Source organism: Neofelis nebulosa, chromosome 12 (genome assembly GCF_028018385.1).
Source record: "Neofelis nebulosa isolate mNeoNeb1 chromosome 12, mNeoNeb1.pri, whole genome shotgun sequence".
NCBI lineage: Eukaryota > Metazoa > Chordata > Mammalia > Carnivora > Felidae > Neofelis > Neofelis nebulosa.
In genome coordinates this window covers 1,336,541-1,363,853 of record NC_080793.1, presented here as the reverse complement: position 1 = coordinate 1,363,853, position 27,313 = coordinate 1,336,541, and the positions used below count along the sequence as shown (strand labels likewise).

General features: G+C 60.4%; 1 protein-coding gene across 6 annotated transcripts in view; it reads left to right on the top strand.

The window, feature by feature from the left end:
* Positions 1 to 21,066, top strand: part of CAMSAP1 (calmodulin regulated spectrin associated protein 1) — a 57,422-nt gene extending 36,356 nt beyond the window's left edge. For 4 of the 6 annotated variants that reach the window (XM_058693512.1, XM_058693511.1, XM_058693514.1 and 1 more), the window contains 13 exons: positions 47 to 188; positions 5,111 to 5,250; positions 5,340 to 5,436; positions 7,929 to 8,106; positions 8,509 to 8,600; positions 9,302 to 9,386; positions 10,073 to 12,410; positions 13,328 to 13,464; positions 14,262 to 14,470; positions 14,557 to 14,659; positions 16,006 to 16,121; positions 16,522 to 16,640; positions 19,917 to 21,066. In XM_058693512.1, the coding sequence (XP_058549495.1) occupies positions 47 to 188; positions 5,111 to 5,250; positions 5,340 to 5,436; positions 7,929 to 8,106; positions 8,509 to 8,600; positions 9,302 to 9,386; positions 10,073 to 12,410; positions 13,328 to 13,464; positions 14,262 to 14,470; positions 14,557 to 14,659; positions 16,006 to 16,121; positions 16,522 to 16,640; positions 19,917 to 20,219 (4,059 nt within the window). In that variant the 3' untranslated portion in view covers positions 20,220 to 21,066. The remainder of the gene's footprint in view (positions 1 to 46; positions 189 to 5,110; positions 5,251 to 5,339; positions 5,437 to 7,928; positions 8,107 to 8,508; positions 8,601 to 9,301; positions 9,387 to 10,072; positions 12,411 to 13,327; positions 13,465 to 14,261; positions 14,471 to 14,556; positions 14,660 to 16,005; positions 16,122 to 16,521; positions 16,641 to 19,916) is intronic. The other 2 variants (XR_009251284.1, XR_009251283.1) reach the window with 2 other exon arrangements.
* Positions 21,067 to 27,313: the final 6,247 nt, after the last annotated feature.

Here is a 27,313-nt window from a genome sequence, read left to right as displayed (position 1 = left end):
GTGGAGGCACGTCACGCGTGGACCATTCTCCTTCTGTCGCCCGCAGGTGCGCTATCGCCGAGAGCACCTGTCCGCGAGGCAGCCGCCCTACTTCCCGCTGCTGGAAGACCTGATGAGAGACGGCAGTGACGGGGCCGCCCTCCTGGCCGTGGTCCACTACTACTGCCCCGAGCAAATGAAGCTGGATGGTGAGTGCGTAGCGCCCCCCGGGGTGGGCGCGAGGCCCGGGCAGCGTCACGCACAGCCTGATGCACACGCGCAAAAGCCTGGGAAGCGGCTCGCTGAGACGCCGGCTGGGACGTTAGCGGGTCGTGTGCTCACGCTTAACCTGCAGTTGTATCCCGCGAAGAAATTGTAGAGTGTTAAGGGTACGTGACTTCTCTTAAGTTCCAGAACGGGGAGGACTTTGTCCATCCCGCCGCAGCTGATGTAAAGCACCTGGAAGCTGCTTGGGGGCTGGGAAGGTGCAGGGTCCGTCTCTGAGTGGCTCGTGCCCGAGTGGTGCCGGTGCCAGCGTGTGTCTTAGGCGCTCCCCGCCCGACAGTGCCCGCGTGCGGGGCCTCGGGAACGGGAATTCTGGCTTACCTTGTGCTGCGCGTCCTTCTTTCTGAAGGAGGGAGGTACGGGCCAAGAGCACGGCCAGACGACTCCCCCGCCCGTGAAATACTGGTCTTAGATCCTGGCACCAGAGGACGGAGCGGGAGTCGGTCCTGCTCCAAGTACGGGCGTGCCGGATAGAGCGTCTTTTATAAATAAGACAATAGCAGAACTTGAAAGAGCGGGGGAGACTCAGGTTCCAGAGGGTCTCTACGCTGCAGTGACAGTCCCGAGTTCCGAGTCGACACCTGTTTGCCCCGAGTCCTGTCTGGTCTCCCGTGCCCCTCTAGCCTTGGGGCTGTGTGTGGTTGGGGGCAGTGACCAGGACCCTGGGAAGGGCTAGGAAAGGCCCATCTGCCGGCCTGGGACAGATGCCGGAGATGCGTCGGATGCCAGGGGCCCCGGGCCCTGGGCCAGGGATCTTTCTCGAGGAGACGGAGCTGCCAGACCGCGTCACGGACGGGGAGGGGCTGAACTAGAGGCTGCCCGCGTGGCAAGGGGAAGGTTCTGGTGGAACGGAGTCTCGCACTAGTGCAAGCCCTGGGTCACGGCAGGAGGGAGGTCTGCTGTATGGGGGGTGCCCCGGCCGCCGCACATGAGCCCAGTGGGAGAGGAGGACCACGTGGGCCGACAGCCTGCGCAGAACCGGCAGAGGTGACAGACAGGCCTGGCACCCGGGCGTGGGCGGGAGGGATGTTGGAAGGAGACACCGGATGCTCACGGTGACGGCGGACAGAAGGCAGGCGGTGGGAACACTAAGACAGACAGGGGCACGAGCTTGTTGAACGTGTGATGGAACTTTCCGGGGCCCTCAGCACCTGGTTTTGTTGTCCTCTGCATCCTCGGTATTGCTCAGGTCTGCCTGCGGTTCGCCAGGTCGGGCGGTTCCTGCCGCGTTTGCCTCTGGCCGATCCGTTGGGGGTCTTAAGACAAAGCAGACTCCTGGCAGGAGGGGGTCCTTACGAAAGAGGAGGAATAGCCCGCAAGGACGTGGTGGTGTGTCAAGCCTTGTCGCGTCTGGCCCTGGCACGCTGGCAGGTCAGAAACACGACGGACGTTCAGGAGCAGCGAGCGGACTCACTCCCGAGCTCGGTCACGGGGCCTGGCTGACGAAGCAGGTGCGAGTGGAGGAAGGCCACGGGATGTGGAGCGCAGGAGTCACGGCGTGGGCCAGCGTGCTGACCGCGACGCCGTCTGCTCTTTGAGAATAGCCGAGCCCGGACGCGTGTGTAAAAACTGGACTTGACCGTGGCCCCAGAAGGAGCCTCAGCAGCTCGCAGACCACGACAGGTTTCCCGCGGCGCGGCAGAGCGAGATGTCTTTCTCCAAACCTCTCAACTCTTCAATGCTCGGAAACCAAAGAGGACACTGTCACGTGCTCGTGGCTCAAAGTCGCAGGCTCGGCGCAGTCGTCTAGCGCGGGCTGCACGAGGGGCAGGGTTTTCATCCGTTTTGTTCGGGGACGCGTCCCAGCCAGCAGACCTGGCGCCCGGGACACGCCGGTGTTGAGGAGACAACTGACTGCATAATGAGCGAGCACCACACACACACACACACACACACACACACACACACACACACACGCAGGCCAGAGCCGGGGGCCTCAGGGCACTTTCTGGAAAATGAGCGCGAACTCGGTTCGTGTCGTGCGGTAGAAAAGAGGTAAAGCCAAAGAATGCTGAAGGAAGGAGAGTGGGGGGTGGTCTTCTCTCTCCCGCCAGTCGGAGATCACGACACCAGGAAGGGGCTGAAGTGCAGGCTCCGTCTGGGAGGAGACAGGAGACGGGGCACGTCTGGTCTCGGAGCGGCAAGCACCTCGTTAGGGAGCGGCGAGGAGGGCAGGGGGCTCGTGCCGGGGCAGCAGGCCGGCTCGCTCCCGCAGAATCCCGCAGAGGCAGGGGAATGGACGCGCCCAGGGCGTGGGACCCCGCGGTGACCTCCTCCCCACACGCCTCAGAGATGGGCCCGCGCTCCCGGGGCAGCCGAGCCAGACGGCTCGAGTCGCAGATGTGTCGCACACGGCCCGGCAGGTACAAGGTGATCGCCGCATCAGTGCTCTGTGTAGAATTCTTCACGCTGGGAGGCGAGCCTGATCTCCGTCCGCCTGCCCCAGGAGGCTGCGTACATTCCAGCCGGGGAAGGGGTCACTGACGGGTAGACAGGACTTGGTTCACAAACGCAGTGGAATATCAGGCGGCCACGAGAAAGAGCGGAACCCTGCCATCTGCGACCACGTGGGCGGACCTGGAGGCCGTTGGGCTGAGTGAAATAAGAAAAAAGGAATAATAAAGATAAAGAGTGTTGATTTCACGTGTGTGGAGCGTGTAAAGAACAAAGCCGAAGTCGCCGTAAATGCAGAGAACGAACTGGTCGTTGCGGGGGTGGGCGGGCGCGGACAAAAGAGCCAGAGGGTGAAGGGGCACAGAACAAGCCACAGGACGAGGGGCACGGGGACGATCGCGGTATCGGGGCGACTTCGTCCGGTGACAGACGTGAGTGCACCTACGCGATGAGCGTTTCCTAACGTGTGTGGCCGCCGGACTGCCGTGTGACACTCCTGATGTGTAAGGGGTGTCGGCTCGCCTCCCGTGGCTCCTGCTTGCTCTCGCCGTCTCAAGTGGCACGAACGAAGGTGCTTGAAGACCTTTGCTTTTTACCAGCGTTTCTTCGTGTTAGTGATTTTTCAAGGGAGCGTGTTTCATATCTCGTTTCGTGTCGTCTTACCGACTTTGTGTCGTTGACTAAGTGAGTGGATATACGGTGCTAAAAAACCGGGAAGGACGCTTCTCTGCAGAATCTGGCCTCGGGCAAAGACCCACAGCCGCTGCCCTTGGGCGGCCATCACTGAGACCCCTGCCGCCACCCGCCCCCCTACCGTGAGGCCCACGTCCCGGTGCCCCGCGCTCGACTCTGGGTGGCCACGGGTCCCCCGACACTTGAGGAAGGCACCGGTGTGAACACGAGGCCAAGCCTGCAGGGGCCCCGCAGGTGAGCAGGGAAGACGGTGGAGATGAGAGAGGGCGGTGGCCACGACTCGGCGCTGGAGGAGAGCGTCTGGAACACGGTGTCCTGGATGGAGGTGTGCCGTAAGTGGGCAGAAACGGGCCCGTGGAGAGAAAACGTGGCTGCTGAAATTTAAGAGTTCACGGAGGTGCGTGGGGCGCCTGGGTGGCTCCGTCGGTTGAGTGTCTGACTTCGGCTCAGGTCACGGTCCCGTGGTTTTGGGTTCAGGCCCTGTGTCAGGCTCTTCTGCACTGTCAGTGTGGATCCTGCTTGGGATTCTCTCGCTCCCTCTCTGTCACTCCCCTGCTCGATCTCTGTCTGTCTGTCTCTGTCTCTCAAAATAAATAAATTAAGAGTTTACTGAAGTGTTAGATGACGGGCAGCGGTCTCCGGCGGAGGAGAGCCTTACCGTGGGGGTGCGGGTGTGGTGCCGTCTCATTACTGAAGGAAGAGATCTGAATCAGAGAAGGTGTGGTGGTAACGCTTCCGTCTGAGCGGACGATCCTTGGGAGTCTGATCCCGATATCTGTGATGTTTCATAATCAGCGCAAAGTAAGGAAGCAGCTGTTAGTGGTGCCCGTGCGTAGTCAGTCCGCTTAGAACACTGTTTTGTGTTGATCGTGCAGGACGCGGCGGAGGACTGACTTCGTCGTCGTGCATTTGGGGCACCGCAAATGTAATCTGTGCTTCTGAACTCTTCCCGGTGATTTCTTCTGAAGAATAAAATTATTTAAAAAAATTATTTTTAAATCGGTTCTTTTCTTACCTACGTGTATTGGCAGGCAGAGTTCTCTCAAGTCATCTGCGCGGCTCCTTCCGTTTTAGTCTGAGCTGTGTGTAGCTGTCTGGCGGTGCTGGTCCGGTGGGGGCGCCACCGGCCTGCAGAGCAGCGCCCCAGATGCCGCCGACCAGCCGTCCCCAGCCTCTTTCGTGGAGGGAGACCTCTGCTACGCGTCGTCTCCTGGTTTGGGGGGAACGGTGGTATTCTGGACTACTCCTTGGGTAGCCTGCCCCCCCCCCCCCGCCCCCACGGTGGAGATAACCTCATGCAAGGGGTCCAGTGGGTGCAAGAAACTTGGTAAAATGTTAACAGCTTTATGCAGCAGTGTCCTTTATCAACTGAAAAGTGACGGTACTCTCCATTCTGGAACCGCAGGCTTAAGATCTCAAAGTTTCTGGTGTGCTTTTTTAGATGTTAACAACTAAATTCAAAGCCTGGAGATTCTCCGGTCTTTTTCTGGAGAGCTTACTTTCCGTGTTTCTTGTTACTTGTTCTACTTATCACAGTGTTTAAATGTCTTAATGTTACCCTTTTAAACGTCACTATTCCCTTCATTTAAAATGTTTTCATTTCAAATCATATGTATATATGCACGTGTGTGTGTGTATATATGTATATACACACATATATACACACACACATATATACGTGTATACACATATGTAAATGCAAACACACTTGTGAAGCAGAGTGTGCATGATAAACTGTAGTTTTCTCTTTGCCCGTCAGATATATGCTTGAAGGAGGTAACGTCGATGGCTGACAGTCTGTATAATATTCGGCTTCTGAGGGAGTTCTCGAATGAGTATCTTAACAAATGCTTTTATCTCACCTTAGAAGACATGCTGTATGCTCCCTTAGTGTTGAAGGTAATCATGAATTATTAAAGACACATTTTTTAAAACCATCGATGAATAAACTATTTATCGGGTCCCTGTTTTTGTTTGTTTTCTTTCAGCCGAACGTTATGGTTTTTATTGCCGAGCTCTTCTGGTGGTTTGAGAATGTCAAACCAGATTTCGTTCAGCCCAGGGATGTTCAGGAGCTGAAAGATGGTGAGTGACAAACCTTCTGGGAATCGATGGCCGTTTCCTCCCAGAGATGCCGAATACAGTACTCCAGGGCGCCCTTAACGGGTCTCCGCCGTGTCATGCGACAGTGGCGTTTACGTGCTTTCCTCTGGGAATACAGAGACCTGCGCTGTCCTCATAGCTGCGTGTCTGCAGCTCTCGCATCATGTCCTAGAGCGTTCCTCAAAGAGCTTTTCCCAGCGTGCGGCTCTGGGCCTGTGCTTGTCCTGTAAGATCAGAATCCGGCTCGTTCGGAGAGTGATTGGAGTTTTACAAATAGACCAAAGGAGCTTGCCCCTTTTGCCACACCGTTCTGCCCATGGCCTACAAAATTCTTCCTCGGCTGGGAAGAATGCAGCTCTAGTCTTGTCTGTGGGGCAGAAAAAACTGTGTTTGCCACGGGGTAGGACAAATCTGTAAGGACTTAAGAAGATAGTATGGAAGGGTGCCTGGGTGGCTCTGTCGGTTAAGCTCAGTTAAGTCCGACTTCGGCTCAGGTCATGTTCTCACGGCTCGTGAGTTCGAGCCCCGCGTCGGGCTCTGTGCCGCCGGCTCGGAGCCTGGAGCCTGCTTCATATTCTAGGTCTCGCTCTGTCTCTGCCCCTCTCTCGCTTGCGCTCGGTCTTTCTCTCTCTCTCTTTCTCAAAAATAAATAAACATTAAAAAGGAAAAAAAAGACAGTATGGAAGAATGTCTTCATGTCCTTGCGATTCCATAGAAAGAATCTAAAAAGCCACAAAGGAAACAATTAGTAACACAGACACCTTAAAATTGAGACTTTGTTTTCATTGAAAGGAGATAAAGAGTTAAAAAAAAGAAAACTAGCTATAAAGGGGAAAAGACACTCCTAGAACTTACAACAGATACCTGTACCCAGAGCGTATACTCAGTACCCAGATCGTATAAAAAACTTGTTTATACCAATGAGAAAAAAAAAAAAAAAAAACAGAAGAAAAGCAAAAGACTTGCACAGGTACTTCAATAAAGCGGTGCTCCAAATGCCCAGTAAACGCACGCAGAGATGCCTCGCCTAATCCGTAACGAAATGGTGACCGACAGATGTCCCCGTCGTGTTGGCCGCAGGCTAGTCGAACGGTGCCAGGGCTTGGGGAAGAACGCGGGTACATTTCCGTGTCCTTGTCACTGGCTTCCCCAGCTCAAGAGCCTTAGCATCATCTCTTGCTTGAGAGGCTGGTCGCCTGTTCTGCCTCTGCAGAGGGCCTCGTCCTGGTCCCTGCCCGGTTGCTCTCCTTCCCACTGTGTCCTGTGAGGTCACGTGCTGCACATGACTCCTCTCTGTGCACCGGACCCTGAGTGCCTTCCCGGGAGTCTCCGGCCACCCCCGCCCCCCTGGGGTTTTACCCCGAGGTGTTGACCATCACCTGGGAGCAGGGCCGGCACTGGAGGTGGAGATGGGCAAACTCGTGGCGTTTGGCTGCAGGGTGTGGTGACGACGCGCGCTCTGGCCTGGAAGGGCTGCCCTCCGAAGGATGGTGGTGGTTTTTCAGACACAGCGGGAGGGAGGCTTGGAGGCAGCAGGGCAGGGAAGGGGGGCACGGCGGGGCTCATGGGTCACCGGCCCACCCCGGCGCCTCTCTGCTGTAAGGCACGTCCCTGGCATCACGTGGGTGGCGTGGGCACCTGCTGGCTGCTTTCGGCTGCAGGCGTGGCTGAGCCCTGCGGACAGGAAGGCGGACTCGAGGCGGGACGTGTGTCCGTCTGCTTCAGTGGGTCACCGGTCCTCCCACGGTGGGTCTGAGAGACTTGACGTGCCACCACGTGGGCATCTGGCTTCTTGGGGACCGGTCCCTCTGAGGGGCTCTGTGCCGGCCCCGGGGGAGCCTGCCTTTCGCCTCCCCGTGTAGGTGCAGCCCTGCCCCGGCCCCTTCGTGTGCAGGCGCACCGTGCCTGCGGGGCAGGGCCGAAGACAGGCCTGCTGGCAGCAGCCTGCGGCATCTGTCCGCGTTCAGAGTTGCCCCACCTGTTAAGCGGGCTTGGGCTTCTCTTCTGTCACCAGGAGTCGTGGAGCTGCAGGGGCCCAGCGTCCGCCTCTGCGTGTCTCCCACTGGGACCTGTAGTCCGCGTGGCGGTGCCTGTGGAGGGGCCCTTGGCTGCTCTGCACCCCGTTCGGAGCCCGTGTGCCACTTGGGCGGGGTGTCCCCCAGGTCAAAGCGTGCCACGTCTAGAACCCTCCTCCCCATGAGAGCTGTGGGATGTGGTGGTTTGTGTTTTACTTGGGTGGGTGACCTGGGGTGCCCCTGACCACCGGACCCCTGGTTCTGGGCTGAGGCTCTGTGTCCCTGCTGGTGGTCGGGCCGCCGGCTGGTTCCCGCCCTGCCGGTGTTGCAGCTTTCACTTTCGGCAGTCGTCTTGTTTTGGGAGAAGTCTGCGGGTTGTTTCATTTTTTAGGCGCTTCTTGCTAAGTTTTCGGTAACTGCGAATAACACGGACGTTTCTGTAAATTGCCATTTGTGCAGCTAAAACGGCGTCGCACCACAAGAGTAGTCGGCCTCCCGTTCCCATCTCCAACGCCACCAAGCGCAGCTTCCTGGGCAGCCCCGCGGCGGCGAGCCCGGCCGACGCGCAGCCCCCCGCTGCCCTGCCAGCCGAAGGCGGCCACAGGCACCGCCTGCACCCCGAGGAGCCCGAGCACCTGTGAGTCCCCGTCCGCTTCTCTTCTCCAGTTAGTTTGCACTCAGAATCGCAGTTCGTGTTCTGCGGGGGTGATGGGGAAAGTAGGGGGGGTTGGCCGTGGGAGGCCTCCCCCCGCCCCCCGCCTTCTCCTTCCGGCAGCCTCAGGCAGGGGAGGGTCTGCACAAGCCACTGTGTCCCTGAGTGGCAGTTTTGGGATATTTATCCCGGGTTTGAAGTTCTTGGTGCTCTTGGCTAATTTTTATAATAATTAACTTTTCCCAAAGAACCTGTGATTTTCTCGTATGTTGCCGTGATTCGTGATTCTGTCTGTGGTTTATTCTCTGTGGTTTATTACATACATTTGCCATTGAACTTGGAGACTGATACACTGGTGATTCTCTTTTCCTGTTCTTTCCCATTCAGGGGGAAAGGCGCCTCTGCCTTTAGCCCGTCACACCCTTTACTGCCTCTGAGACAGAGACAGCAGAAGACCGCGCAGGGGGAGGGCCTTCCTGGTAAGAGCACACGTCCCCTGCACCTGCCTTGGTCTTCTGTCCTTCCTCCTGCAGCCTATGCATTAGGTGATGGTCCTCGGTGGGATATTCCTACTCTGATTTGGTCATTGTAGTCCGGAAAATTTTAATTTGTGTGGATGTTTCCTAGAACGTATAGTCTTTATGGTGAAGGTATCATTTTGTTTTTTAAACACTTATTTATTTTTGAGAGACGGAGCACGACTGGGGGAGGGGCAGAGAGAGGGAGGTACACAGAATCCAAGGCAGGCTCCAGGCTCTGAGCTGTCAGCACAGAGCCCGACGCGGGGCTCGAACCCGCAAGCCGGGAGATCATGACCTGAGCCGAAGTCAGCTGCCCAACCACTGAGCCACCCAGGCACCCCTGGTGAAAGTATCATTAATTACGTGAAGCATACAGAAAATTGTTCTGTCGTACCTAATAAGCAAGGACTTGCACGTATGGATGTTTAGTTAGAGGTCCGATGGTCTCATGTCATGATTTGGACTAAATACTAAGTCACGTGTTACTTACTGAAACTCTTGAAGGCTGTACCGTGGTTGTCATTGTTTTTCTTGGGCAGTTCTGGTATACTGAATTACGGCGCGTTTCCTTGAGAAATTTCCGCATTAGGTTGCAAGAATTTGAGATGCTACGAAGTCAGCTGCTTAATACCGAACGCCCTGCTTCCTCCTCCCTGCAGATCAGCGACACCGGTCCAATTCTTTGACCCGAGTGGATGGCCAGCCACGAGGTGCAGCAGTAGCATGGCCAGAAAAACAGAACAGGTGAACTCTGTGTTTCAAGGAAGTTTCTGTGTGAATTGTTCATCAGGTTAACCTTGCCCTTCTCCGGAGGGGGTCCAGGGGCCGCTGGGCTCGCCGAGACCCACCCAGGGAGTCCGTGGCTCAGAACCTTTTCCTCACAGTGCTGGGGTGTCCTCTCCTCGGTTTTTCTCATTCTTGTGACAGATCGAATCCCGAGGCAGACGGCAGAGAGGATCACGAGAGTGTTTCACTCCACATAAGCTTTTTCAGTTTAGAAAATACAGTCATACCTTACGGGATGGCTTTCTTGCCATAATTTTTTTTGTTTTTGAAATGTTTCAGCTCTGATGTTATTAGCACTGTAAACATTGGTATCGATATATAATACTAGCTTCTGTGCTGCCGGAGCGAGCGCTCAATGAGCGTATGACGAAGACTCTTTGGGGGCCTCGGCAGCTTTTAAGGGCACAAAGAGGTCCCGGGACCTCTTCATGCGCAAACCAAGTGTTCCCCTAAGTGTTTGGGAACTGCCGGACTTGAGCTGGTCTCTGTTGTCCTCTGCTCCGGGGAAGGGTTTGCTTAAATCCCCTAGACGTAAGGCCGGTGCTCTCTTTTCGTAACTAGTGCCTTGTCTCTCCGTGTGTTTGAGTCCCCTTCTCGAATAGACGGTGGCGTGTGTCCAACAGGCTTCTTTCCCCACGTTGCAGGCCTGTGTCTCAGCCAGCGCCCTTTGCTCTCCATCACGCTGCCAGCTGTGACCTGGACCCCGGCTCCGGTGACAGCGTCAGCCTGGCCCGCTCCATCAGCAAGGATAGCCTGGCGTCCAGTGTCATTAACCTGACTCCGCAGAACCAGCCCCAGCCCGCAGCGCTGAAGACCGATGGCAAAAGCCTCCCGAACGACGTCCACATCGAGGATGAAGAGCTCGTGGCCGTCATCAGAACGGACGTGGCTCCCCATGGCGGCGACCGGGGCCTGCCGGCAAGTGCCAGGTCTCCCCAGAGACTGGCAGACACCCTAGAAAGGAAGCCTGAGACTTTCTTCCTGGAGCCGTTGATGCCGGCCGTGCTTAGGCCGGCCAAGGAGAAGCAGGCGATCGCCAAGGAGGACGAGTGTGGAGAGGGGCGGCCACGGAGCTTCGCCTCTAAGAGACCCAGCGAGGGCCACCAGCCCCTGGTGCGCAAGAGGGCGCCCAGCAGTCACGGCGGCCGTGACCCGACCAGGACTTTCACCCCGATCTCCTGTCCGGAATCTCCCGCGGGCGTGGACCCCGTGCCCGCTGAGACGGGGCCGCAGGCGGTGAGTGATTTCGATCCGTCCCCCCGGGGACAGTCTGTCGACGGCTTCTTTCTCCACGTGGCCAGGGCCGCTGACGACGCGGAGGGCAGGTTCTGCGTCAGCTGTGCCAGGAGCCCCGGCGCCCACGACCCCGAGCCGTGGGCCGTGCTGAGGCAGGACTCGGACTCCGACGTCGCAGACCTGGAGGAAGCCGAGCAGGACTTGGTCGGCGAGGACCACCCCGTGGTGATGGCCGGGTACATCGGCGAGGAGGAGTCGGCGAAGCTGCAGGAGGACATGAAGGTGAGGGAGCACGAGGACAAGGACGACGCCAGCGGCCGCTCGAGCCCCTGTCTGAGCGCCGTGTCCCAGGTCAGCGGCGTCTCCGCGGCCAGCGGCAGCGTGAAGATGACGAGCTTCGCGGAGCGGAAGCTCCAGAGGCTCAACAGCTGCGAGACCAGGTCCAGCACCAGCAGCTCCCAGAAGACCACGCCGGACGCCTCGGAGAGCTGCCCGGCCCCGCTGACCACGTGGAAGCAGCGCAGGGAGCAGAGCCCGGGCGCGCCGAGCGCGGACCACGCCAGCCTCCTGGCCTCCGAGCTGGTGCAGCTGCGCATGCAGCTGGAGGAGAAGCGCAGGGCCATCGAGGCGCAGAAGAGGGAGGTGGAGGCCCTGTCCGCGCGGCAGCGGTTGAAGCTGGGGAAGGCCGCCTTCCTGCACGTGGTCAAGAAGGGGAGGGCGGACGGCGCCGCCCCGCCGCGCCAGCCCGGACGCCCGGCGGGCGAGCGTGCGCGGCGCGACGGGGAGGACGTCGACGGGGCCTCCGGGACGGCGGAGCCGGCCGCGAAGGAGGAGGGGAGGGAAGGCGGCCTGCGGACTCCGGACGTGGACGCCGAGAGCCCGGTCTTCCTGCAGCGTAAAGCGACGGCCCCGGCCGCGCTGCGCGAGCTGGAGACAAGCAGGGCGCTGTCCGCCGCGCTGCTGGAGGATGCCGGCCAGGCGGTGGACGCGAGCGAGTGCGACCTGTCCATCGAGAAGCTGAACGAGACCATCGGCACGCTGCAGCAGGCCATCCTGAGGATCTCGCAGCAGCAGGAGCAGCTGCTCATGAAGCCGCCCGCGGCCCCGGCCCCGGGCCCCAAGCACGGCGGCCCGGACCAGCAGGTGCGCGCGGCCATCCACTTTGTGGAGCCGCTCTCCCCGCCCGGGACGGCCGCTCACCGCAAACCTCCTCGTCTCGGCCAGGCTCGGAATTCCCGCTCCGGGAGGCCGGCCGACCTGAAAGTCCCCAAGGACCGGCGGGCTTCCTCCCGCAGCAAGACCCCGACGCCCAGCGTGGAGAGCCTCCCGCACTTACGGCCCTGCCCGCCCCACACCCCCTCCGACCCGGGCTGGGACGGTGTTGCAGAGCCTGGCGGTGACCCTCCCGAGAAGTACTTCTTTGACGGCTACCGCCTCCACGATGAGAACAACCAGCGGACTCTCGTCTTGTCTTCTTCCAAAGACGCAAATATTCTGTCCGAACAGATGAGCCTCAAAGAAGTTCTGGAAAGCGGCGTGAAGGAGGTGGGGCTCAGCTGTCCCTCGGTCTCAGGGAAGGAGAACGTCCCTGTGGATGAGCCCCCCAGAGGCAAGGCCAGTCTCATCGAGGTGGACCTCTCGGACCTGAAGGCCCCTGACGAGGACGGGGAGACGGAGGGCCCTCAGAGCGCCGCGGACCTCGCCAGCGAAGGCGACCAGAAGCCGGGGGTCGGCTTCTTCTTCAAGGTAAACTGCTCCCGGCATCTTCTCAGCTGGCGAGTCAGGACCTTACGCTCAGGGCGGGGCCGGCGGGCCTCCCCCACCGCCCCCCCGAAGGGCCAGGGAGGGATCCGGGCCCCCCCACCCCATGTTGCAAGGACAGGGCAGGGCCTGTTGGTGCGATCGGGGCCGCGTGCCGGTGAGGCTGCTGCCCTGGGCCCGACTCGGGGACCCCGTGTGACCTGCACGTTTCAGAGCCACGGCTGGCGGAGGCCCATTCCCCAGGGGTTTTGTTTCCGTCTCTGCCTTTCTCATAGTGTCTCCTTAGGTGGAGGAGAGAGGCGGATGGTGGGGAGTCCTTTCTGTTTTCACGGTCTTTCTCCCACAGGGTACAGGATTTCTCTTTTCCCAAAAGCAAGAAGCAGGGTTGGGTTTTCGATGCTTTCGAACCGTAAATGAACGGATATCGATCTGGGTGTCAGCTCACTGTGTGGAAACCCGGGGCACAGCCGTGCGGCTAAACTGGCTTCAGTAGGAGACATTGAGGAAGGTGGCCGGTTGGGGCGGTTTCTTTTTTTTGTTTTGGTTTTAAACGCTTGTTTATTTTTGAGAGAGAGAGAGAGACACATACACACTGCGTGAGCGGGGGCGGGGCAGAGAGAGGGGGAGACACAGAATCTGAAGCAGGTTCCAGGCTCCCAGCTGTCAGCCCAGAGCCCGGTGTAGGACTCGAACTCACAGACCTGGAGACTGTGACCTGAGCCCCTTAGGCGCTCCAGGTTGGGGCTGTTTCTGGGACTGGTTTCCGTTTGTATCTTAGCGTCTGTAAACCCCCGCTAATTCATCAGGGAGAACGGTGGACACGCGTGTTCTCCGTGCACACGTGCATGCGGGCGCCTGGAGGGCCGTGTCCCTCGGTGTGATGCGCGGTGTCTGCTCCGCAGGATGAGCAGAAGGCGGAGGACGAGCTCGCCAAGAAGCGGGCCGCCTTCCTCCTGAAGCAGCAGCGCAAGGCCGAGGAGGCGAGGGTGCGGAAGCAGCAGCTGGAGGCGGAGGTGGAGCTCAAGAGAGACGAGGCCCGGTAAGCGGGCGCCTGCCCCGCCCCCGCCCCGCCTCGCCCCGCCCCTGCCGGCGGCCCTGTCCACCCGCCTTCCTTACTGCCGCGCCCCAGCCTCCCCCGCCCAGCCCCAAGGCCAAGCTCTGGCTGAGGCACTTCTGGGACTCCTCCCTCTCATTCAGCACAACATCCCTGAGCTGTCAATGCTCACCCTGGGGTCGTGTGGCTCCGCAGGGGTGCCGGGTGTCCACCGGGGGAGGCGGGCGCAGGCGTGGGGGCGTGGGGTGGGTGCAGGGGCGTGGAGTGTCGGATGTGGGCGTGTGGGGCACAGACTGTTCGATGCAGGGGTGTGGGATGCGGAGGCACAGAGTGAAGGACATGGGGGTGTGGGTCGCAGGGGTACAGGGCACAGGGTCGCGGGGGGCATGGAGAATTGGATGCAGGGGTGCAGGGGCACAGAGTGTTGGATGCAGGGGTGAGGGTTGCGGAGGCACAAAGTGTGGGATGTGGGGGTGCGGGTTGCAGGGGTGCAGAGCACAGAGATGTGGGGTGTGGGAGGCACAGAGTGTTGGACGCAGGAGTGCAGGGGCACAGAGTGTGGGGTGTGGGGACGCGGAGTGTCAGACGCAGGGGTGCAGGGGCCCGGGGTGTTGGATGCGGGGATGCGGGGACATGGGGCAGGGCAAGGGGGCGAGGGGGGCAGGGGCACGGGGTGTCGGATGCAGGGGGGGGGGCGGGGGACGGGGTGTCGGACGTGGGGGTGCAGGGACACCAGGCGCGGTGGCCGCCGCCCACGCCTGAGGGGAGCGGGTGTCCCGCAGGCGCAAAGCCGAGGAAGAGCGCATCCGGAAGGAGGAGGAGAAGGCACGGCGAGAGCTCATCAAGCAGGAGTATTTGCGCAGGAAGCAGCAGCAGATCTTGGAGGAGCAGGGGCTGGGGAAGCCGAAGGCCAAGCCCCGGAAGCCGCGGCCCAAGTCCGTCCACCGGGAGGAGTCGTGCAGCGACTCGGGGACCAAGTGCTCCTCCACCCGTAAGCAGGCGGGGCGGGCAGGGCGGCTGCGGCGGGCCGGGCGGCCCCCGGAGGGCCTCGCAGCAGCTGCTCCCTTGTCTCGCCAGCTGATCACCTGAGCCGCGCCCAGTCGGGCTCCAGCCTGTCCCTGGCCTCCGCGGCCACCACCGAACCCGAGAGCGTGCACTCGGGGGGCACGCCTTCCCAGCGGTAAGGGGGAGCGGAGCGCGGGGCAGCGGGTTGTGTGCGGTGGTTCTGGGGCGATCTCTCCGCGGCCGGCCGCTGCCGCCGAGCTGGAGCCCTTTCAGTCTGTAGCCTTGACCTTAGCCGCGTGTCTTTCCCGTGAATGAGGACGTGTCCCCAGGTACCCACAGTTCCCGGATAGTGCTTCCCTGGGGCCCACAGCCCCCGTCTGTGGTCACCAGCCGTCCCATGGCGTCCTTGAGGGCCGAGGACCCTGCTCGGACCGCTCGTCACGTGAATCCTGTGCCTCCTTAGGCCAGACCGGCCTCTGCCCTCCTCTCCCTCCCTTGACCTTGATACTTCTGACAGTCCAGGCCGGCTGTCTCGGGCCGCCCCCAGCGAAGATTCCCCTCCCGATGAGCTTTAGGCTGTGCGTTTTTGGCGAGTGTGTGTTTCTTGGCACGGCCTGTCAGGCGTGTCCTTACTGGGCCTTTCCGGCAGCGGGGGCAGGGGTCCTGCTGGCCCCGGGAAGCTCCTTTGTGCTTAAGAAGGGATCTGGGAGAAGATGCTGGTGACTGTCGGTCCCACCGTTTGCTCAGGGGCGTCGTAACCACTGCCGTTGCCTCGTCCCTTCGTCTGCGTGTGTCGTTGTCTCCTCTTGTCCTCCCCGTGAGCGTCCTCTCCTGGCCGTGGCCACCTTGTTCTTGCTCGTCATGTGTCTGGGCCTCGGGGAGGGCACGTCTCGGGGACTCCAGATCCCAGTTGGGGTTTTGTTCTAATGGTCGGTCGCCGGGGCCGGCTTTAGACTTGAGCCCCTGCTCCTCTGCGAGCAGCTCACGCAGCCTCGGTGCCACCGGCTTTCGCTGTGCTCAGTGGACACTGCCCTGGGGGACGCGGCTCAGGGATCGGAGTTGTTGAGACCCGGGGTTTTGCACTGAGCCCTCGGTGTGCCCTCCCTCCTCCCTGTCCGAGGCCTCGTCCCTCGAGTGTCGAGTGTCGAGTGTCGGCAGCACCCGTGTCCCAGACTTTGTCCTCCAGCTTCCCGAGCCAGCGGGGACCCGCCCTGTCGGGGTGGAGCCTTCGGAGGGACCTCTGGTGGAGGCCGACGTCCCTCTAGCGGGTCTGTTCCCGTCACTCTCTCACATCTGAGGTGTCGGGCTTTTGTATTTCGCCCAAGCTTACAGTTGTGATCCCCAGGGCGGAGCGGACAGACAGGCACCTCCCCGCCCCCGCGTTGCCGGAAGTCTCCACCTCGGATTTCCCTGCACCGATGGTGGGGGGGGGGGGGGGGCGGGGTTCCACCAGCCCGCGTGGGTGGGGGCGCCAGGGGGTGCCTGTGACCATCCCTGTCCCATCGCCCTTTCCTTCGGCAGAGTTGAGTCCCTGGAAGCCTTGCCCACGCTGAGCCGTAACCCCAGCAGGAGCACAGACAGAGACTGGGAAACTGCGTCCGCCGCGTCCTCTCTCGCCTCCGTGGCCGAGTACACAGGTAACGGCCTCGCCCCCCGTGGAGAGCACGGGCACCTCCTTGCCCGGGTGGGGCGGGCCGTGCTGGACCCCGGCCGCCCCGATGGCGGGTGATGCGCCTTTCTGGCCCCGCGGCCCCGCGCCGAGTGTCGTGTCCTGGGGAGCCTCAGAATTTAAAACGTACTGCTTCCTTTTTCTTTCTTTTTTTGGATCAAAGAGAAAGTAGAAAGGGACAGACTAACGGCCACTGTAATCTTTTTCTTAGTTTGTCGTTGAGAATTCTTCCGAACGGATTTGGGGTGGCGGGACCTTGCTGAGGGAGGCTGGCTGCCGCTTGGCTCTGGGAGACCGTCGGTTCTCGTGCATGTGCGCCTGGAGCGCGTCTTCGGGGATTAACGTCGCGGGTCTTGCCTGTTCGACAGGTCCCAAGCTGTTCAAGGAGCCCAGCAGCAAATCAAACAAGCCGATTATTCACAACGCCATCTCTCACTGCTGTCTGGCTGGGAAAGTGAACGAGCCTCACAAGAATTCCATATTAGAGGCAAGTGTCAAACGTCAGCACTGAGGTTTTCAAATTTTTTATCGAAGTTCAGTTGGCACACGGCGCTACCAACCGCTGAGTCTTTGTGTAGAACGAAGGGTATTTGCAAGTTAAGGGTTCTTCCTAAAACGGCACTTAATTCGTGCTGAGGGTGGTTGCTTGCTGTGGCTCTGAGCCGCCCTGCTGCTGAGTCCCCGGGCCCCGGTGCTGGGCCGTGGGAGAGCGCGCCGTCGCACGGGAGCCATCTGCACAGCCTCTGTGGCGCGGGCGCAGGGGCGGCGCGCGGAAGAGCAGGCTTCGGACGAGCCGCGCCGGAGGGCCTTGCGCTTGGGACAGAGCCGGAGGCTCAGGTGGGGCCGGGCGGAGCTGGGGGGGGGGGGGGGCGGGTGGACGTCGCGCACCAGCGGGGGACAGCGTGATTGTAGGTAGCGGGGGGAGCGGAGCTTGTGCACGCTGATGGCCTCGGCTATGGTGGTGGCGGATGGGCGGATGGAGCCAGGAGGAGGCGGCAGGGGCGTCCTCGGGGTGGAGGGGCGCCCGGCGGCAGGAGCAGCTCTGTCCGCTCAGGTCACCGCACAGGTGGAAGTTCGGTGGTGAGAGTTGCGCTGACCGCCACCTTCCTGCGGGTAACACTCGTCACATCTGCCGCGAGAACGCTGCTGGGCCTTGGGTTCTGTATTTTATTTTGTTTTTTTTTTTTTTTTTTTTTTTTATTTATTTTTGGGACAGAGAGACACAGAGCATGAACGGGGGAGGGGCAGAGAGAGAGGGAGACACAGAATTGGAAACAGGCTCCAGGCTCCGAGCTGTCAGCACAGAGCCCGACGCGGGGCTCGAACTCACAGACGCGAGATCGTGACCTGGCTGAAGTCGGCCGCTTAACCGACTGCGCCACCCAGGCGCCCCTCTGTATTTTATTTTGAGAGAGAGAGCCAGGGAGAGCTCGAGCAGGGGGAGGGGCAGAGGGGGAGAGAGCGAGACCCAGGCAGGCTCTATGCTCGCAGCCCGCCTCAGGGCTCGATCTCGTGACCCTGGGATCGCGACCTGAGCCAAAATCGAGTTGGACACTCAACCAACTGAGCCCCCCGGGGGCCCTGGGCCTCGGTTGTTTTAAAGGTGAGATGGGGTGGTCTCAGCAAGAACGGTGCGGAAGGCATTTGGAAGTAGAGAGTCAAGGTCAGGACTTCCGTGCCCTTAGCCTGACTGGTGTTCAGTGTGGAGTGAGCCACGCCCTTTGCACCATGTGGGGCTGGGCGTGCCTTTCCTTTGATGTCTCATGCTGGTCCAGGTGCTGAGGGTCCATCCGGGAGCAAACTTACAGGTCCCGGCTGTGCAGCTGGCATTCTAGGGTATGAGGCGGCCCTTGATGGAGGAGTCTCGGCTTCTTCCGTAAGAGGCCAGACAGGAAATGGTTCCTGCTCTGCGGGGCTCAGCACGATGTCATAGTGTGAATCCCACCACAGACTGTGTGTGGACGGACGGGCGTGGCTCTGTCCCCATAAAACCGTTCGCAGCGGCAGGTGGTGGCCACGCTTGGCCCGTGCTGTAGGTGAGGAGGTGATGAGCCTGGGGGGCCGGGCAGCGGGTTAGGGGAAGGATGCCGCAGGCAGGTGGGAGTGAGCCGCTGGGCCGGAGGAGCTCAGGGGAGGGCAGAGGGCACCAGGAAGCTCCCACGGGGCGTCTGTGGGCAGGGGACCCAGGACAACCTGCCTTCCGAACGCCACGTTGGCTCGGGCCAAGCACGGACGTGAGGGGAGCAAGGGTGGGAGCGGGGACTCGAAAGGGCGGTGACGGGACTGGCTGCCCCCAGGGGCCGTGTCTGGAGGTGCATCCAGCGGTGTGTGTGTGTTTCCATGCAATTTTTGTTGAGTTGGATTCTCTTTTTCCCGGTGAGTCTTTTAAAACACGTATTTGTGTGTTACTCTGAGTTAACGACAAGCCTGTGTACTGTGGCGAAACCGATGTGTATTTATGAAAAATTAGCGTCTCTAAAGCAAAAAATGATTAGGAAGAACAGTGGCACCGTTTCACGTTTTTACAAACCCTTTAAGTTCCTGGGTCCTTGTCTGCTTCCACAGGCAGCATGTTCTGGGGACACCGTGACGTCGCCTCTGGAAAGGCCCACTGTGCACAGGGGTGGGGCGGGGGGGTCAAGGCGGAACCCGGTAGCTGCTGTTGGAGGGCGGTGACCTCGGAATCCCCTGGTCGGGTCGCGGGAGCCCCGGGACTGGGGCTTGGGAAGCGAGAGGGCACAGCGTTGAAATAGGTCTTTCCAGGCATGAGGAGGATCTGTTCACAAACGTCTGCGACACAGGACGCTTAGTTCAGAGCACAGCGGGCCAGACGCTGTAACGAGGACCCGCAGTGCCGCTTTCGTCCGGTTCCTGCTCCTGGCGGCGTCACTGAGGTGTCCCTGTTCACACCACACACCCCGTCCGTGGGCTCCGTGGGTTCCCGTCCGTGGGCGGAGCGGTGGCCCCGGCACCGCGCGGTGGGAGCGCAGAGAGAACCCTGTCCCGCTTGGCCGCTCCCCGGCCCCGCTCCCACCGGCCCGCCCTCCGTCGCTGGACGCGCGTCTCCTGGTCGTTTCGCGGAAGGGAACCAACCCCTCGCCGGGCGGCCTTTTGGGGCCTTTCTCCCAGAGCATTGCGGTTCTGCCCCTCCGTGTCAGGGTGCGGGTGAGGGCTCCCCTTCCTTCTGTGGCTCTTGGCCCCGGGTCGTGTAGCCGCGTCAGTTGCAGGCCATCCGGCCGTCCGTGCCTTCCTGACGGTTCTGACGGTGCTGTTGTGCGAGGCGTGCAGGCGTGCTGGCGGGCGTGCGGTGTGCCGGCATGGGTGCTTCGGCGTCCCGGGTGCGCACCTCAGACCGGAAGTGCGGCGGCCCGCTGTGACCGCGGCGGTGGGAGCGGCCGCCCACGTGAGTTCCGATCCCCGGTGGGCAGCGGGAGGTCCCAGCGTCACACCCGCAGCGGCACCTGCTGCCACCTTCCCCTTAGGCTGTGGCCCCCCCGGGGGCACCCTTGGCGTCCCGCGTGGCTTCGATGTGCGTTCCTCGGGTGGCTCCTACCGTGTGTGGCTCTTCACGCCGTCGTAAAAGCGTCTTTTCTCGCGTAGCCCGACCTGAGTCTCCGTGGCACGTGACGCCTGCCGCGCTGGCTGTCGGGGCGGGAGGGCTGGGGCCGGGCGTCGGCAGGGCACCCGCGGGGCGCTGTGGCGGCCGTGACTGTTGGGCGTGGCCCTCAAGTCCCTGTCTCTTTTCCTTTACTCCCCAACACAGGAGCTGGAGAAGTGCGACGCCAACCACTACATCATACTGTTCCGGGACGCGGGCTGCCAGTTCCGAGCACTTTATTGCTACTACCCCGACACCGAAGAAATCTACAAGTTAACCGGCACGGGGCCAAAGAGCATCACCAAGAAGATGATTGACAAACTGTATAAGTACAGCTCAGACCGGAAACAGTTTAACCTGATCCCGGCCAAAACCATGTCCGTCAGCGTGGACGCCCTCACTATTCACAACCACCTGTGGCAGCCCAAGCGGCCCGCGGTGCCAAAGAAGACCCAGACTCGTAAATGACACCGGCGCCAGCGGGGCGGCCTGCGGGATGCGCGGACGGGATCGATATTTATTATTTTCGTTCGTTTGGTACGAAGCGTGCGGAGTCGCAGACCTTTTTCAGAGAGGCTTCGGTTGACAAAAGAAAAGCCTCCCCGGCGGCGCCCCCCACACGCACTGGGTGCCAGGTGGGGCGAGGAGGGGGAGGAGGCACCGTGCCGGGTGGCTCGCGGCCACCGCCGGCCACGTGGGGCCGGACGTGGGGTGCGCGTGTCGCGAGGTCTCCGGGCAGTGGATCCCTTTACTTGAAGTTCTCCTCGGTGTGGATGGAAAATGGTCTTCTCTTTCTCACCTCCTACCCCGACCCCTTTTGCACGTGACCCGACCCCCTCCCCCCCCCCCCCCCCCCTCGTGCCGGCCGGCTGTAATCCTGTGGGGGTCACAGGGCTGAGGCTCGGTCTCGGGTCAGGGTGTTTGAATGTCGTTAGGAAAGGAATTCAAGTTGGGGGAACCTTGTTCGTTTGAGAAACTGTATGATATTTATTGATTGTGTCTACTGCCAATGTTTATATCCAGTTCTAAGATTTCTGAAAAAAATTCTTGTTCTTTGCTGCTCAGAAAACGTTTACTGAAAATCCCAGTTCACTAAAAGCACTGAAATCTGCAAAGTCTGTCTCCTACTAAGATGACGTTTACAGACGCGATGGTTTTCTGCCACGCAATCACGAGGACGGTGAGTGGTGCCATCAGCCGGCCTTCGCCTCATTGGAAATAGACGAGCGGAGCAGGTGACCGCCATCGCTCCCGGAGTTCGGGATTGCGCTCTGATGATTTGTTCACTTTAATAAAGACAGATTTTGGTACAGTAGACCAGTGTTCACTCTGAGCATGTTTCTCTCGAGAGGTGACGCGCTAAGCCGACGGTCCCTTTAGCGGCCGTATCGCTCCGTGACTTGTCTGGATTCTTGTTCCGAAGAGCAGTACGCCCCGAGAGGAGTGCGCGGCTCCTCGTCCAGATTGATAATCTTGTTCCGTTGGGCCTTTAAAAGCGGCGTAAGTGGTCATTTGCGGTGGAGCGGCTTCGGGTTCTCTCCACGTTGGTCCAGACGGTCGTGTCGCTAATGCTTCTCCGGACCAGATGCTCCCGGGAGACGGGCCTTCGGCCCCGCCGGGTGTGCGCCGCGGCTCCCCTCTGCCTGGCCGTCGCATGGTCACAGTCCTGACGCCGTGTGACGGACCAGCTGCTCTGAGCCTTGACTTGACCCAACTGCCAGAAGATTCCGGAGTCACGTTAGTTTTGCACATGTCTTCTTGGGAGTGTTACTTGAATCTGTGTTGAACTGTAGAGACGCCGAAGATCCGTAGGAAAAGTTAGGCAAACGTAGCTGCTCCCTAACTGTGGGTGGAGCACGAGGTAAGTGAGCCCCGTGCCTCAGGGAGGGGGGAGCAGGCTACAGACCCCGAGGGGGGGCTGTGGGCCTCCCTCCTGCTCCCCCCGTCTGCGCCCCCGTCTTCCGAAGATTCGTCTGTAAATACCGTGTCCGCGGCAGCCGCGTCCTGCGAGTGGGTGGTGGAGGCCGCCTGGGCCGCAAGCCGAGTGCTCTGAAAGGGTCCTGAGTGAACTTGTTCTCCTGTGCTTCTCGCTGTATGTTCGATATTCTCTCATCCTATTTATTTTAAGAAAGCACCGAGATGTAATAAAGTAATTAATTTGCTTTTTAGTAATCACACACGTGTGAGGTTGTCGTGGCTCCTTCTGTGGGTCGCGTCTTTCGAGGAGTTTCGCGTCGTTAGTTGACCAACACGCTTCTCGAAAAGCACCTCCTTCTGGCCCGTCGGGTGGGGAGGCTTCCTTTGCGAAGTCAAAACGTGCGACCGCGTCACCGCCGGTTTCGACGTGGCCGCGCGGAGCGAGTGGTGTGGGATTGTTCTCGACGGAGACGAGAACGGGGGTGCTCCCGGCAGAGAGCTGGGCGGTCGTTCCCGCCAGACTTCTGGGAAAGTTCAGGATCTCTCGGTGTGGTGAGTCAGCCTCTGGGGTGCCCTGACCATCGTGGGCATGCTCTGTCGGTCACGGCAGCCGACGTGTGTGCTTAAAGGGCCGATAGGCGCCCTCTGGGTTCTTTGTGTGCTGAATGGTGTGGCAGGCGTGTTTACTATGGAAAGTTTCAGACACACGGCATGCGTTTTGCGGTCGAGATTTTCGTCTCTTTGGGCCCGATGCGGCAAGCGTTATTTTTCAGTTTCTAGGATTGCACTGGTAGCTCTGTGAATGTTTCACGCTCGCCAAAGCCCTTCTGAGGCTTGCGTCCTGTTGTAAATTCTTACCATGGAAACGTACGTCTCGTATTGCCACTCGTCTGCCTGTAGAGAACTTAATTTTGTAACGAAAGCGTTGAGCAGATGATGGAACGTGCGAAGTTTAAGTTCTTGGTCTTGACACAGAGTCCCGGGGGCCCGAGAGGGTGGATGTTTGAGATAAATGACACTGGAGCGGGTGAGTCCCGTGGTGACGTTTATCTCGCGCCCATACACAGACGTGCACGAGTGTTGTGGGTACAGATGTGTGTGTGTACAGGTGCCCTTGGGCCCGTCGGCCCCGTGTCCTCAGTGTACCACACCAGGGCCGTCTCTGGTCCGGTCTTGCAGCCCCCGAGCTGCCCTCAGTGAGGCGGAGGGGGAGGGAGTGGGGGTGGGGAGGGGGGGCTCGCAAGTCGGTCCTTGGCTGCATTTGCAACTGTGGTTGTCACTCGGACGGGAAAGTATCTGCTGAAAGAAACTTTCCCTTTGGAATGAACTTGCGTCGCCTTCTATGATCGGTGCCAGCTCCTTCCGTGGGATGGGATCTGAACGTCTTTGTGTCGGAGCGTGTGGCGCGTGGAAGGCTGTGGCTGCGTTTCTGCTCGCGTGCGTCCGCGTCGGTGGAGAAGCGGGTCGTGCCCAGGGTGGCGTCTTTTCTCAGCAGCTCGGGGCGCCTTGCTGTCTCCTCGATGGCGCCGGTGGGTCCTTACAGCGGCGTGAACAGTGGAGGGAAGCGATGTATAAACGCCACAGTCCAGGCCCGCACGCAGGCGCGAGGCTGTGACAGGCGTGTGTCGGGAAAACCTTTCTTGGCTGCAGAGACGCGGCAACAGCATTGAAGCCGCTTCCCCGGAAGTGGGGTGGGGCGGGTGTGTGTCGCCAGCCGGGGGCGCAAAGCCTCTGTCCTCTGCGCGGCTCCCGTGTCGGGGCCATCAGGACACTCCACCTGCGTTCCGTGCCGGTGGCGCAGGCGAAGGTGTCCTCAGGATGTGACGTGCCACTAGACCCAGCTGGACAGAAGGCCATGACGCCAGGCAGGAAACGATCTCGTGTCACCGCTCTCTTGTTCTAGAAAGAACCGGACAGACTGGCCCTCACTGTTGTACGTCATCACGAAGAGGAAGTCCTGTGGCTGGTCACGGCGCCGTTTCACGTGGTGGGTCAGACGGACGGTGACGCGGTCTCGGGGTCGTCCGCAGCCAGAGGGCGCGGAGGGGCCTCCAGGGCCGTGGGCACGCCGGCTCGCTCGAGGCTCGCTGTCACGCGGCGGTTTTCAGTCGAGCCAATGAGACTCCCTCGCCTGCAGTTTTGCGGGAGGCGGGATTTACATTCTGCCGTTTTATTCCAGATGATGTTTGTTTTCATTGTAAACCAATCCTTGTTCTTTTTTTTTTTTTTCTTAAGGTTATTTATCTTTTTTATTATTATTATTTTTTTAACGTTTATTTATTTTTTTTTTTTTTTAAATTTTTTTTTTTTTCAACATTTTTTTTTTTATTTATTTTTGGGACAGAGAGAGACAGAGCATGAACGGGGGAGGGGCAGAGAGAGAGGGAGACACAGAATCGGAAACAGGCTCCAGGCTCCGAGCCATCAGCCCAGAGCCTGACGCGGGGCTCGAACTCACGGACCGCGAGATCGTGACCTGGCTGAAGTCGGACGCTTAACCGACTGCGCCACCCAGGCGCCCCTAACGTTTATTTATTTTTGAGACAGAGAGAGACAGAGCATGAACGGGGGAGGGTCAGAGAGAGAGGGGGACACAGAATCTGAAACAGGCTCCAGGCTCTGCGCGGTCAGCACAGAGCCCGACGCAGGGCTCGAACTCACGCGAGATCACACGAGATCATGACCTGAGCCGAAGTCGGCCGCCCAGCCGACTGAGCCACCCAGGCGCCCCTTAAGGTTATTTATCTTGAGACAGAGTCACGGGAAGGTCAGAGAGAGGGAGAGGGAGGGAGGAGAGAGGGAGAATCCCAAGCAGGCTCCCGCACCATCAGTGCAGAGCCGGACGCGGGGCTCAAACCCACGAACCACGAGATGATGACCTGAGCCGAAACCAAGAGTTGGGCGCTTAACTGATTGAGCCCCCCAGGGGTCCCCCCGTTCTCTTTTTATCCTGAAGCAGAGCTCACCCACAGAAAAGTTAACGAATCCCAGCGTGCAGCCTGCTACGTTTCCACAAAGGGCCTTTTAGACTCGTAAGTGAATGGTGCTCAGCCAAATCAGCCTCGTGCCAGAGCCGTGAGCTCCGAGGGCCCGGGCGAAGCCTCCGGAAGGGCTTTGTGGAGGGAGGGCCATGCTGTAAACGGGCCTCAAGTGACCTTAGCTGCCGAAAAGGGGGTGGCCCCCCAGCGAACCTGGGCGTGCTCTGGTTGTCCTGCCGACGCGCCTGTGGGCTCGACGTTGTGCCGGGCACGCGCGGTAGGCAGTGAGCGTTTGGGGCTGATTCGGCGAAAACCGCCCTCGGTGGGATGGGGAAGCGAAGAAGCGGAGAGTGGGAAGGAGGTGGGGGGTGATGTTCCCGGTGTGAGCAGCCGGTACCCGGGGGCGTCAGTGCTCCGGGGACGGACGGCCTGTTTTTGCACCAAGTAGCAACGTTACTGACGCTTCCTGCAAAAACCTCCGTGCGTGGGGACCTCTGGCCCGTGGAGCGTTGTCCCGTGTTGATGTGGAACTGGCCCCGGGGCGGTGTGGCGGCAGGCGGTCGCCGTAAGTCCGCGGCCACCTCCCGGTGCTCCCGGCCCGGCCCCGAGGGATGGCGCTCCCGCTCCCCGGCCCAGCGCTGCGGAAGCTCCAGTCCTTCCGTACAAGGCTCCGGAACGCACCTCTGGAAACCGTGCTAGAGCCTCGGTTTTCTCCATATGGATTTGTTTTTTCAGTCTGAGGGTTTATACACGGTTATTTGCAGCGACGCCGCGATCCTGACCTGTTTGCTTCTAAATTGAAACTGGTCACGCACTGCTCGTCTCAAAGCCCTGTAGGGGTAGCACACCGTCGCCTAGGACCGGGGTGCAGACGGGAGGCTCCGCCTGAAGTGCGAGGCCAGGGCAGCGGGACCTCCCGCACGGGTGGGCGGGTCCTGGAGCCGACCGAGTCCGAGCGGGCGCTGGCTGGCACGGCCCACTCGGAGCTCTGCTCCTCGCCTGGGCTGGAAACGGATTCACCACTGAGTGGGACGGTCCCTGCTTGCCACGCTGTTCGATTTGATTTTGTTTACTTAAAACCTAACGGCTGCGGTGAAAGCGTAAGGTATAAATAGCTCACTAGAGTGACGGGGGCCGGGAGCCCTCTCTCCCCTTGCAGAGGGACGCGGCTCACGCCGTCCCGGGCGTCCACGGGTGTGGATGCCGCACACGGGACGCGTTCAGCCCTCGTGGAGCTGCAGGGGCAGGAAGTACAGGGGCGTCAGTGGTCTCCAGGGGCACCCTTGTCTGAAGTGCGGCCAGCTAGGCCGGCCCACGGCGCCGCGGCTGAGACCCGTGCGACCTGAGGGACGCTCGGGGGGTGGGGGTGGGGGGCAGAGTGCATCTCGGACCCGCGAAGCGGCCTGGGTGATGCAGTGCGGACTGCGTGGGAAGACGGGCCTGGAAGCCCGGGGTCTCCAGGGCTCGAGGGGAGGACGTTGGCGTGCTCCAGATCTCTGTGCTCCCTCCAGTGCCGAGTCTGCACAGCTCAGGGGTCGCACGGGCCCCTGGCGTGCGGGCTCTTCCCACGGCCTCTCTCGGTGCTGTGACTCCGCATCTCCCTGGTCACAGGAAAGCAGAGCGTGTTTTCACGTCTTTGCTGCGTATTTCGGTTTTCCTCCCGTAAGATGCCTGTTCGTGTTTTTGCCTGTTTTTCTGCTGGGTTGTTTGCCTCTTTCTAATTCATTCCCGGCAGGTGAATTTCTGAGAGGTGACACACAGACGAGGACAAGTGTCCCATCCTGTGGCTTTTCACTGTCTGGTGTCCTGATCCACACAAGTTCCTCAGGTTCATGTGGCCTAGTTGCCGTGGTCCTCATCAGAGCTACCAGGACTTTAGGAAGGTATTTTGGAAATGAACTTGTGAAGCCCGTATCCTGGGCATTTGCGTTTGGGTCCTTGTGCACCTGGAGCCGGCGTTCCTGGCCGCGTGCGAGGGAGCAGCCCGGTCCCCGTTCTCTGCAGGAGCTTGAGGACCCAGAGCCCTTCGGAGCTCACCGCACCCCCTTTCCCCGGCATCCTGCCTCTGCCGCGATGCAGCCGCGATGGTCTCTCCTGGCCTCTCGGTCCACGTGGGAGGCAGAGTAACGGCCTCCTCTCCAGACCCTGGGACCGTGCTTGCTGGGTGGCAAGGGGGTGGAAGGGATAAGGCAGCCGACCTTGAGATGGGAGGTGACCCGGGTCGTCCTGTGAGCCCCGTGTGCTCACGGGTCCTCAGAGGTGCGAGAGGGAGGCGGGAGAGAGAGATGCGGCAGCAGCGGAAGGGCTTTGACAGTGGAGGAAGGGGCCAGGCAGCGGACGGACCCTCCCCCCCCCCCCCCCCCCGCCCCGGGGGCCTCCTGGAAGGAGTGGTCGTCACGCAGGGAGACCGGCCTCGTGTCTCCGACGTACGGAACCGTGAAGGTGGCACGCTCGCGTCCGCAGCCACTGTGCGGCGACAGGAGGGAGCACTCTGTCCACCTGTCCGTCTCTGCGGCACCTTGCCCCCGGTCGCTTCCTGTGACCTGGTCACAAGTCTTGGTATTTGGGAGAGCAGGTGCCCCCGTCAAGAGTGGCTTGCGTACTTTTGTGCGACGCCACCTACATGCCCCCAAAACCACCCTCAGAAATTTGTAGTCTTAAACGTAG